We start from the raw sequence: 12,478 nt of genomic DNA on the forward strand, positions 1-12,478 counted from the left end.
ACACGGCAAGCGGTACCGGAGTGCCAAGTCTAGGTCCTAGAGGCTTCTAAACAGCTTCTACCCCCAAGCCATAAGACTCCTGAACATCTAGTCAAATGCCTACCCAGACTATTCGCATTCCCCCCCCCCCCCCCCCCCCCAGTGCCCCTGCACATTGACTCTGTACAGGCACGCCCCTGTATTTATTGTTATTTTATTGCTGCTCTTTAATCACTTGTTACTTGTATCTCTTATTCTTATTTCTTTTTTTTTTAACTGCACTGTCAGTTAGGGGCTCGTAAGTAAGCAATTCACTGTAAGGTCTGTTGTATTCGGCGCATGTGACTAATAAAATTTGATTGGATATGTGACTTAGTCACAAAAAATCCATATATAATTGTGCTTAATTGATTGATTGTACAAGCAGAAGTGATGTCCTCTTATCCATCAGGTAGGAAGTAGCAGTAGCAACACTGCCAAGTGGCTGGGATGTCCTCCACTGAGTCCACTGTCCCCACCACCTCCACCACCTCAACCCACCATCTGTCATCTGCTGTCTGCATTCCACCTCCCTCTGACAACATATAGACCACACATTAACCACACAACATTGTCAATACATGGTCAAATCAAACATAATCTCATCCCCAGGCTATTGCGCACAGCGCATATAAGCCTGGGATATCAACTACTCAACGTTGACCTTACTGGGAGTGACCATAGAATTCTATGGGACCAACTGAATAAAGTATTTGTCATCATTTAATTTGAGCCAATCACACGACAAGGTGTGCCTCTGTGATTGTGGTGTGCTAGTGTACGGGGGACGGTTAGGGAGAAGGTGTTGTGGAAGGTGATTGGTTGGTAGATTAAGCCGTTTAAGCCAATGCTTACACACCAGGAATATCGCCCGGCATTCTGTATTGGCTAACGAAGGCCAAATTTGACGCAATGGACCAACAGACTCTTTGCGCATTTGGGCGAAATATATTGATAAAAGTCGCCTTGTCCGAGAGATTTACATGGTTATCAAAACGTCACAACAGGGTAAGCCTACATGAAACACAACCCTTATTTTAAGTGTTTCTAAAATCTCCTATGGAAAACAATGAATGGTTGAAAAAACAATTGGAACCATTTCCCTGTTTGACCACTAGGTTATATTGTTTTTTGACACCACTATGGGGCTCTATTGTGGAGGAACCGTGAGCTCACGAGGAAAAACATGCTCACAAAAGAGATGAAACACCCACTTACACGGACAAGAACCGTTACAATTTTTTTCAATGGTAAACGGTATGACTAAACAATCTTATCTATCCACCATCTTTGACTGAACTTTCACTGTTCAGAAAACAAGAGGACAGACTGTACCATTTGAACGAGCTAGAGGGGTGTGTCATACATCTGACCAAGCCACACAAATCCAGGGGTGTAGTGCTGCCGAAGCATGAGGGCTCTCTAACTTTTTTCAATTTGAGAATACACAAAGCTGGTAAAAATATTTCTGGGACATGATTTCTGAAGCTCAATCAATGCCTGGCAAGATCACATAATAATGAATTAGTATTTACAAAAATCTAATCAAATCAAAATTGATTGGTCACATACACATATTTAGCAGATGTTATTGCGGTTGTAGTGAAATGCTTGTGTTCCTAACTCCAACAGTGCAGTAAAATCGAACAATTCACAACAATATACATCAATCTCAAAGTAAATTAATGCAATTAAGAAATATATAAATATTAGGATGAGCAATGTCGGAGTGGCATTGACTAGAGTACAGTAGAATACAATATATTATCACGGCTGTTGAAGGATGAGGACCAAGGTGCAGCGTGGTGAGCGTACATTTTCTTTATTTTAAGCAAAATGACGCCAAACAAAACAATAAACACTACAAAAACAAACCGTGAAGCTTACAAGCAAAGTGCTCTAAACAGAGACAGAACCTCCCACCCCCAAAAGACCAAGCAGCGTGGTGTAATGGACTCCTGGACATGGGAGGAGATCCTGGACAGGTAGGGACCCTGGAGGCAGGCTGGGGAGTATCGCCGTCCACAGGAGGAACTGGAGGCAGCTAAGGCTGAGTGGCAACATTACGAGGGAACACGGCTGGCAAGGAAGCCCGAGAGGCAGCCCCAAAAAATGTTTTTTTGGGGGGGCACACGGGGAGTGTGGCAGAGTCAGGTTGGAGACCTGAGCCAACTCCCCGTGCTTACCTTGGCGGGCGTCGTACTGGTCAGGCACCGTGTTATGCGGTGGAGCGCCCAGTGTCTCCAGTGCGCGTTCTTATCCCGGTGTGCTACATCCCAGCTCCCCGCATCTGCCGGGCTAGGGTGAGGATCCAGCCAGGACGGATTGTGCCCTACTCTCCAGACCTCCAGTGCGTCTCCCCGGGCCAGGATATCCTGCGCCGGGTCTAAGCACGGTTTCCCCAGTTCGCCAGTAAAACCCAGTGCGGCCTGTTCCAGCTCCCCGCACGTGCCGGGCTAGAGTGGGTATTCAGCCTGGAAGAGTGGTGCCAAGGCTATGCACCAGATCTCCAGTGCTCCCCCACAGCCCGGTCTATCCTGTGCCTCCTCCACGGACCAGGCCTCCAGTAGGTCTCCCCAGCCTGGTGAGTCCTGTGCCTGCTCCCAGAACCAGGTCTCCTGTGTGTCTCCCCAGCCTGGTGGGTCCTGTGCCTGCGCCCTGTCCAGAGCTGCCAGAGTCACCCTCCTGTACGGAGCTGCCGAGTCGCCCTCCTGTCCGGGGCCCGCTGCGAGGGTTCCAGTCCGGGGTCGGCGAGGGTCCCCTCGAGAGGCGCCACCTAAGTGGGCCAAGCCTGAGGTGGAGCGGGGTCCACGTCCCGCACCAGAGCCGCCACCGCGGATAGATGCCCACCCAGACCCCCCCTATAGGTTTAGGTTTTGCGGCCGGAGTCCACACCTCAATCAGGAACAGCTGTATATCGTTGTCTCTGATTGGGAACCATACTTAGGTACCCTTTTCACACCTGTGTGTGTGAAAACACCTTGGGTGGTTAATTTTGTTGGCAATTTTGGGGATTTGTCCAAAACATAACGCTTTGTATTCAGAGCAAAAAGTAAATTTCTTTGGCACATTTCTGCAGTATTACTTGAGTGCCTTGTTGCAAACAGGATGCATGTTTTGGAATCTTTTTTCACTCTTTCATTTAGGTTAGTATTGTGGAGTAACTACAATGTTGTTGATCCATCCTCAGTTTTCTCATCTCACAACCATTTAACTCTGTAACTGTTTTAAAATCATCATTGACATCACGGTGAAATCCGCTCTGGAAACTGAGTTAGGAAGGATGCCGGTACCTTTGTAGTGACTGGGTGTATTGATACACCATCCATAAAAAAATGTATGTTAACCACTATTATTGAACACGGAATGAGTCCATGCAACTTATTATATGATTAGTTAAGCACATTTTTACTCTTGAACTTATTTAGGCATGCCATAACAAATGGGTTGAATACTTATTGACTCAAGATATTTCAGCTTTACATTTTTTATACATTTCTAAAATGTTCTACAAACAATATTCCAATTTGCCATTATGGGGTACTGTGTGTAGATCAGTGACACAAAATCTCAATTTAATACATTTTAAATTCAGGCTGTAACACAACAAAATGTAGAAAAAGTAAAGGGGTGTGAATACTTTCTGAAGGCACTGTAGGTATGCCAAACTTGGTATACCAAACTTGATGTTTGAGGGTATTAAAAATATACGTTTCTTGAGACAATATGTATGGGCATAGGCAGACGTTGCAATTGGAGGATACATTTTATTAATATTCTATAATAATATTCAATAAGCTACATCTGTCGGTACAAACTTTGATTGCGAAATAATGATGTAACTAACTTTTTGGAGGGCGCTCCCGCACCTAAAGCACTACACACCATTGCACAAGTCCCGCCTCTGGATTGAAGAGATTTGGGGATATAAAATGAAGGATGCATGCACTTTTGAGTTCATCTCGTGAACGTCATCATCTTCACAACACGTTAATTCGCGTAGTGTTCTAGTCACTAGCAAACAAGAGAGAGCTTTTGTGTCTCCTACCTCAAAAGAATTCCTCATCCTCATCTCTCGCACCTCTCTGCCGGTAGCGCGAGCCACACAGCGCAGTCATGGCCAGCGACGATCAGCGGGGGCTACATTATGAACAAACGTTGGTAAGTTAACTTGTTGCTAGCTGAGAAACGCTTTTCTCCGTTCTCTCGATATACAAGACCAGTTGAGCGTTCGTCAGCTAAATTGTTGCCACTTCAACTTCACTTCGTTACACGAGTGAAAGGGCGGCAGGGTAGCCTAGTGGTTAGAGCGTTGGACTAGTAACTGGCAGGAAACCGGCAGGTTGCAAGTTCAAATCCCCAAGCTGACAAGGTACAAATCTGTCGTTCTGCCTCTGAACAGGCAGTTAACCCACAAATCTGTCGTTCTGCCCACTGTTCCTAGGCCGTCATTGAAAATAAGAATGTGTTCTTAATTGACTTGCCTAGGTAAATTAAAGGTATATATATTTAAAGAAACACAGTGAAATCGGTGTGTGTTGTCCGTTACATCTGCTTGATTATTGTTCATTGTTTTTACTTCAAAGCTTCAAAGTTTTGGGCTCGCACCTGGACTGGACTTGGTAAAATTTTATTTTTTATTTTTTTAATTAAAAGGCCTATTTTAAAACACTGTGCATAAGGTGAGAGTATATTATTCACAAATGTGCTAACAGGTGTTGTGCCGAAAATCTCCCCCTGCCAGAATCCCCCCTTCGCGTGAACGCGCACACACTCAATTCTTCATTGCTGCGATTTTCTTGCTAGTAGAGTTCTGCTCTTCAGTCCGTTGTCAGTTTAGCCTACATTTTACTGATCTTAGTAGCAGAAAGCATTTTTATTTGTGTCCTTCAAGGAAGCTGTCAATGATAACGTCAGACTGCGTTTCATATAAAACATGTTTTATGACGTTTTGGATCGCGGGGGAGGCACTAGTAATGTCTGCAGTTTTCGGTTTGGCTATTTGTTTAAAGTGTATTAGTCTATAAATAAGTCGCTTTGCCAAAATTCGTTATCTCTCCCAAGTCTTATTAGACTAGTAGTTGTTCTGAAATGTGTATTGCTTGCCAACATTGTACTCCCTCTATGTTTAACACACATACAGTACATTGAGTATTAATTTCAGTTGCTTATCCTGACGTGAAGTTTGTTCTATAGAAAGTATTTGACTGATGTGTGCCACAGAAAGTATTTGACTCTAGTGACAAAATTAAGGAAATTAGAAGGAGGGGGGGGGGTGGGGGGGTTCGGCAAGGCCATTTACTTGCCCTGCGGACCCCCCCCCCCCCCCTTTCTATCTTGAGACTGCAAGACCTGGCACACATCATAATCATTTTGGTAGCTCACACCAGTAGTGTGTGCCACAGAAAGTATTTGACTCTAGCCACAAAATGAAGGAAATTTGAAGGGGGGGATTCTGGCAGGGGAGAGGTTTTCGGCACAACACCAGAACGAACACCTTACAGAATCATTGCATTGTCATAACCCCCATCATGATACCGTTCTAAATATCTTAAGAACTCTACTTTACTATACAGAAAACTTTTTTTGCAGTCCATACTGGTATTTTGGGACACTTTGATTGGCAAAGTGGGACACTTAATTCTTTATTGTAAAGAAGGATACTTTAGAGAGTATATGAGTCATTTCCATATTTTTTTTTATTTTTTTTTAAATACTCATCAACCTACACACAATACCCCATAATGACAAAGCGAAAACATGTTTTTCGCAAATGTATAAAAAAAATATATATATATCTTATTTACATAAGTATTGAGACCCTTTGGAATGAGACTCGAAATTGAACTCAGGTGCATCTTGTTTCTACTGATCATCCTTGAGATGTTTTTACAACTTGATTGGAGTCCACCTGTGGTAAATTCAATTAATTGGACATGATTTGGAAAGGCACACACCTGTCTATATAAGGTCTCACAGTTGACAGTGCATGTCAGAGCAAAAACCAAGCCATGAGGTTGTAGAGCAGCATTGAAGGTCCCCAAGAACCCAGTGGCCTCCATCATTTTTAATTGGAAGAGGTTTGGAACCACCAAGACTCTTCCTAGAGCTGGCCGCCCGGCCAAGCAATCGGGGAAGAAGGGCCTTGGTCAGGGAGGTGACCAAGAACTTGAGGGTCACTCTGACAGAGCTCCAGAGTTCCTCTGTGGAGATAAGATGATCTTCCAGAACAGTGTTTCCCAAACTTTTTATAGTCCCATACCCCTTCAAACATTTAACCTCAAGCTACGTACCCCCTCTAGCACCAGGGTCAGCACACTCTCAAATCATTGTAAGCCTGCCACACACACACACTATACAATACATTTATTAAACATAAGAATAAGTATGCATTTTTAAGTGTGCATTTTTGTTATAACCCAGCTTGTGGGAAGTGACAAAGAGCTCTTATAGGACCAAGGCACAAATAATAATATAATAATAATCAATAATAATTTTGTTCTTTATTTTGCCATTTTACATATAAAACCTTATTTGTTCATCAAAAATGGTGAATAACTCACCACAGGTTAATGAGAAGGGTGTGCTTGAAAGGATGCACAGAACTCTGCAATGTTGGGTTGTATTGGAGAAAGTCTCAGTCTTAAATCATTTTCCACACACAGTCTGTGCCTGTATTTAGTTTTCATGCTAGTGAGGGCTGAGAATCCATTCTCACATAGGTACGTGGTTGCAAAGGGAATCAGTGTCTTAACAGCGCGATTTGCTAAAGCAAGAAACTCTGAGCGCAGCCCTATCCAGATATCTGGCAGTGGCTTCTGATTCAATTAAATTTTCACAGAACCGTTTGTTGCAATTTTGATGAGGCTCTCTTGTTCAGATATCGGTAAGTGGACTGGAGGCAGGGCATGAAAGGGATAACGAATCCAGTTGTTTGTGTTGTCCGTTTCGGGAAAGTACCTGTGTAAATGCGCACCCAACTCACTCAGGTGCTTCGCTATATCACATTTGACATTGTCCGTAAGCTTGAGTTCATTTGCACACAAAAAAATCATACAATGAGGGAAAGACCTGTGTGTGGTCCTTGTTAATGCAGACAGAAAAGTCTTAACCATAGCCTCAATTCTGTCCCGCACATTGAATATAGTTGCGGAGAGTCATTCAGGCGAGAAAAAACATCACCCACATTTTTTATTTATTTATTTAACCTTTATTTAACTAGGCAAGTCAGATAGGCCAGTCGTGTGAAAGTCATCATCATGCAATCGGTCAGACAAGTGAAAATTATGGTCAGTAAAGAGAACTTTAAGTTCGTCTCTCAATTTAAAAAAATATGTCAATACTTTGCCCCTTGATAACCAGCGCACTTCTGTATGTTGTAAAAGCTTTACATGGTCGCTGTCCATATCATTGCATAATATAGAAAATAGACGAGAGTTCAAGGGCCTTGCTCTAACAAATTTAACCATTTTCACTGTATTGTCCAAAATGTCTTTCAAGCTGTCAGGCATTCCCTTGGCAGCAAGAGCCTCTCGGTGGATGCTGTAGTGTACCCAAGTGGCGTCGGGAGCAACTGCTTGCATGCGCGTTACCACTCCACTATGTCTCCCTATTGTGGTTTTTGCTCTGTCAGTAGAGATACCAACACACCTTGACCACCAAAGTCCATTACTTTAAAAATATCCTCTCATGTTGTCCTGGTTTACAGTGGTTTGCAGAAGAGGATGTCTTCCTTAATTGACACCCCATAAACGTAACGGACATATTCCAGGAGATGTGCCAGGCCGCCATGTCTTTTGACTCATCCAGCTGTAATTCACTGGCTTGTATGCGAAGCAGTAATTGTTTCAAAACATCTCCTGCCATGTCACTGATGCGTCGTGAAACAGTGTTGTTTGATGAAGGCATTGTCTGTATAGTCTTTTTGTCCTTTTCCCCTCAGCATTGTCCCAGCCATACCCGCGGCAGCAGGAAGAATTAAGTCCTCCATAATAGTATGGGGCTTGCCTGTCTGTAACGTGTGTGCTGGGAGTGGTGACCTAGAGGCCAGAGAGGGAGCACACATCTTAGCCACTCGGTAGCTCACCATATAAGACGCTTCTAGACCCTTCTTATTAATGGTGTCTGTTACTTTTATACACGTCTTACTACTCGAAAGGCGTCTTTATTCTCGCTCCAAACACTCTGTGGCTTATTTTTCAAATTGTCATGTTATGTTTCTAAATGTCTGTGCAAGAGTGAAGGTTTCCTGTGAGAGAGTAACGGTTAATGTGATTGGATGTTAATTATTTGACTAGGCTACTTGTATTTCACATTGTGTTGTTATTTCGCTGAACATTAGATGGTTTAATTTTAATTTTGGCAGTGAAACGAGGCTACTCATGCGAGAAAAAAAACTTGCCCAAATGTACAGCCCCGTTGGAAAATGTAAATGTACTGTTTGAAAATGTGAAGATAATACAAAATAAAAAGTGAAATGTGAATCACATTTTTATTTGGCTTACCTCCGACTGCATTGCTACCCCAGTTTGGGAATACCTGTTCCAAAAGGACAACCATCTCTGCAGCATTCCACCAATCAGGCCTTTATGGTAGAGTGGATAGATGGAAGCCACTCCTTAGTACAAGGCACAAACATACTGTTCATCATATATCTGCTGCAGAGGGACAAGAGAGAGCCATGAGAAAAGGAGTTTTGATCAGTCATGGAAATAAAAGTGCAGAAAACAAATTGGCTCCCTATTTAAAAAGAAGATGGAGAACAAGCTATGAAGGAAAAATACTGGAGTTTTGGTGCAGGTACAACAACCTAGTGCAAAAATAATATTGTGATGTTATATTTCGTAAAACATATTTCGGTATGTAACTATATCGATTCCCCCCCATCACTACTCTTCCTCCCCCTCTCTCATATATCCTACCTGTTGTTCTGGCTGATACAGTCCTATACACTGTAGATATGGTCAGTTGTTCTGGCTGATACAGTCCTGTACACTGTAGATATGGTCAGTTGTTCTGGTTGTTCTGGCTGATACAGTCCTATACACTGTAGATATGGTCAGTTGTTCTGGCTGATACAGTCCTATACACTGTAGATAGGGTCAGTTGTTCTGGTTGTTCTGGCTGATACAGTCCTATACACTGTAGATAGGGTCAGTTGTTCTGGCTGATACAGTCCTATACACTGTAGATATGGTCAGTTGTTCTGGCTGCTACAGTACTATACATGGACCATCTACATAGGCCATACTTAGACCGTCATTGCAATGTGCCATTGGGACCCATTCATTTAACAAGATGTCTAGAAATGTCCTCTACAGTATGTGTAAGTAAACTAGTGTTGTAGTAGGTAGGGTTGTCTAGTGTGACACCCAGTCCTTGCTGTAAGAACATGGCATGTCTTGTATATGTTTGTGTGTGTGTGTTACCTACTGCTCTCCCTTAACCCTTTCTGTGTGTTCTTCCAGATGTATGGTCGCTACACACAGGAGTTGGTACTGCTCTCCCTTAACCCTGTCTGTGTGTTCTTCCAGATGTATGGTCGCTACACACAGGAGTTGGTACTGCTCTCCCTTAACCCTTTCTGTGTGTTCTTCCAGATGTATGGTCGCTACACACAGGAGTTGGTACTGCTCTCCCTTAACCCTGTCTGTGTGTTCTTCCAGATGTATGGTCGCTACACACAGGAGTTGGTACTGCTCTCCCTTAACCCTTTCTGTGTGTTCTTCCAGATGTATGGTCGCTACACACAGGAGTTGGTACTGCTCTCCCTTAACCCTTTCTGTGTGTTCTTCCAGATGTATGGTCGCTACACACAGGAGTTGGTACTGCTCTCCCTTAACCCTTTCTGTATGTTCTTCCAGATGTATGGTCGCTACACACAGGAGTTGGGGGCGTATGCCAAAGAAGAGGCAGCTCGCCTGAGGGAGGAGGGGGTGAGGAGGCGCTCGGTCACAGAACGCTCACGCTCCCTGGAACTTCTGGAGAATGACAAGGGCTGCTGCGCCAAGTGTCGCAGTGAGTACTGACCAATACTCACCACTCCAGCTGGACATACTGTAACCAGACCATATTCTCTGACCAAGTCTCTCTCTGTCTCTTTGTTACTGTGAAACAAGTCTCACTTCACATAAACTTTGCCAGATACCATGTGGTTACATTGTTACTAACATAAATAAACTGGAGTGTATTTAAGGAGGGATTTGGGAGGGAGAGTTTTTGAGTGTTTGTGCAGTCAGTGTGTGTGTGTGTTGATGTTTATTTGCTAGTACAGTGTTTGTGGTGTGTGAGCCACCTCATTCTATTTACTGTTGATGGTGATAATAATGATTCATATGTTTGTTTTTGGTAGACTGAACAGCCTGTTAACTAGAAATAGACTGCACATGTAGAAAACATTATGAACACCTGCTCTTTCCATGACATAGACTGACCAGCTGTATCCAGGTGGAAGCTATGATCTCTTATTGATATCACCTGTTCAATCCACTTCAATCAGGCTAAAGAAGGATTTTTAAGCCTTGATGCAATTGAGACATGGACTGTGTATATGTGCCAATAAAATGGTGAATTGGAAAGACAAAATATTTAAGTGCCTTTGAATGGTAGTAGGTGCCAGGCGTACCAATGTATGTTAAGAACTGCAAAGCTGCTGGGGTTTTCACGCTCAACAGTTTGCTGTGTGTGCCAAAAATGGTCCAACCCCCTTGAATAATTGCCCAGCAGTGGGAGCGAAGTTGTAATGGGTGGAGTCAGAGCACACTGCTCAGACCAGAGCTCCACTGCAGTTCACATTTCTCTAGCAAGCCTGAGAATACTTGATGATACAGTAGTTGATGGAAACAACCATAGCCCTAACCGTAACCACTCAGACCCATAATGACAAAGCGAAAACAGGTTTTTCGACATTTTTGCAAATGTATTAAAAATAAAAAACAAAATACATTATTTACATAAGTATTCAGACCCTTTGCTATGAGACTTGAAATTGAGTGCAGGTGCATGCTGTTTCCATTGATCATCTGTGACAGGTTTATACAACTTAACCACCTGTGGTAAATTCAATTGATTGGACATGATTTGGAAAGGCACACACCTGTCTATATAAGGTCCATAGTTGACAGTGCATGTTAGAGCAAAAACCAAGCCATGAGGTCGAAGCAATTGTCCGTAGAGCTCCAATACACTATTGTGTCGAGACACAGATCTGGGGAAGGGTACCAAAAAATGTCTGCGGCATTGAAGGTCCCCAAGAACCCAGTGGCCTCCATCATTCTTAAATGGAAGAAGTTTGTAACCACCAAGGCTCTTCCTAGAGCTGGCTGCCCGACCAAACTGAGCAATCGGGGGAGAAGGGTCTTGGTCAGGGATGTGACCAAGAACCCGATGGTCACTCTTAAAGAGCTCCAGAGTTCCTCTGTGGAGATGGGAGAAACTTCCAGAAGGACAACCATCTCTGCAGCACTCCACCAATCAGGCCTTTATGGTAATGGGCAGAAAGAAGCAACTCCTCAGTAAAAAGCACATGACAGCCTGCTTAGAGTTTGGCAAAAGAAACCTTAAGACTCTCAGACCATGAGAAACAAGATTCTCTGGTCTGATGAAACCAAGATTGAACTCTTTGGCCTGAATGCCAAGCGTCACGTCTGGAGGAAACCTGGCACCATCCCTACGGTGAAGTATGGTGGTGGCAGCATCATGCTTTGGGGATGTTTTTGAGTGTCAGGGACTGATGCAAAGATTAACAGAGCACAGTTCTGTGAGATCCTTGATGAAAACATGCTCCAGAGCACTCAGGACCTAAGACTGGGGCATAGGTTCACCTTCCAACAGGACAGAGACCCTAAGCACACAGCCAAGACAACGCAAGAGTGGCTTCGGGACTCTGAATGTCTCTGAATGTCCTTGAGTGGCCCAACTAGAGCCCACACTTGAACCTGATCGAACATCTCAGGAGAGACCTGAAAATAACTGTGCAGCGACGCTCCCCATCCAACCTGACAGAGCTTGAGAGAATCTGCAGAGAAGAATGGGAAAAACTCCCCAAATATAGGTGTGCCAAGTGTCACGTATACTCCCTCTCTGGCCTCTAGGTCATCAAGCTGCTGATTTAACCCGCACACCTGTCACCATCGTCAAGCGCACCAGCATGACACTCACCTGGACTCCATCACCTCCTTGATTATCTTCCCTATATCTGTCACTCCCCTTTGGTTCTTTCCTCAGGTGTTATCGACTCTGTTTCATGTTGGTGCGTTGTTTTATTGTTTAGTTTATTTATTAAAACACTCGCTCCCTGTACTTGCTTTCCGACTCTCAGCGCACTCGTTACACCAAGCTTGTAGTGTCATACCCAAGTCGACTCGAGGCTGTAATCGCTGTCAAAGGTGCTTCAACAAAGTAATGAGTAAAAATGGTCTGAATAATTATGTACATGTAATATTTCATTAAAAAAAGAAAT

General features: G+C 43.6%; 1 protein-coding gene across 1 annotated transcript in view; it reads left to right on the top strand.

Moving 5' to 3' along the window:
* Positions 1-3,990: 3,990 nt before the first annotated feature.
* LOC118944061 (chloride channel protein 2-like) overlaps positions 3,991-12,478 on the top strand; it is a 64,030-nt gene continuing 55,542 nt past the window's right edge. Inside the window, exons 1-2 of the mRNA XM_036961697.1 lie at positions 3,991-4,179; positions 9,882-10,035. Of these exons, the coding sequence (XP_036817592.1) occupies positions 4,135-4,179; positions 9,882-10,035 (199 nt within the window). The 5' untranslated portion in view covers positions 3,991-4,134. The remainder of the gene's footprint in view (positions 4,180-9,881; positions 10,036-12,478) is intronic.

The sequence above is a fragment of the Oncorhynchus mykiss genome, chromosome 24, assembly GCF_013265735.2.
Source record: "Oncorhynchus mykiss isolate Arlee chromosome 24, USDA_OmykA_1.1, whole genome shotgun sequence".
NCBI lineage: Eukaryota > Metazoa > Chordata > Actinopteri > Salmoniformes > Salmonidae > Oncorhynchus > Oncorhynchus mykiss.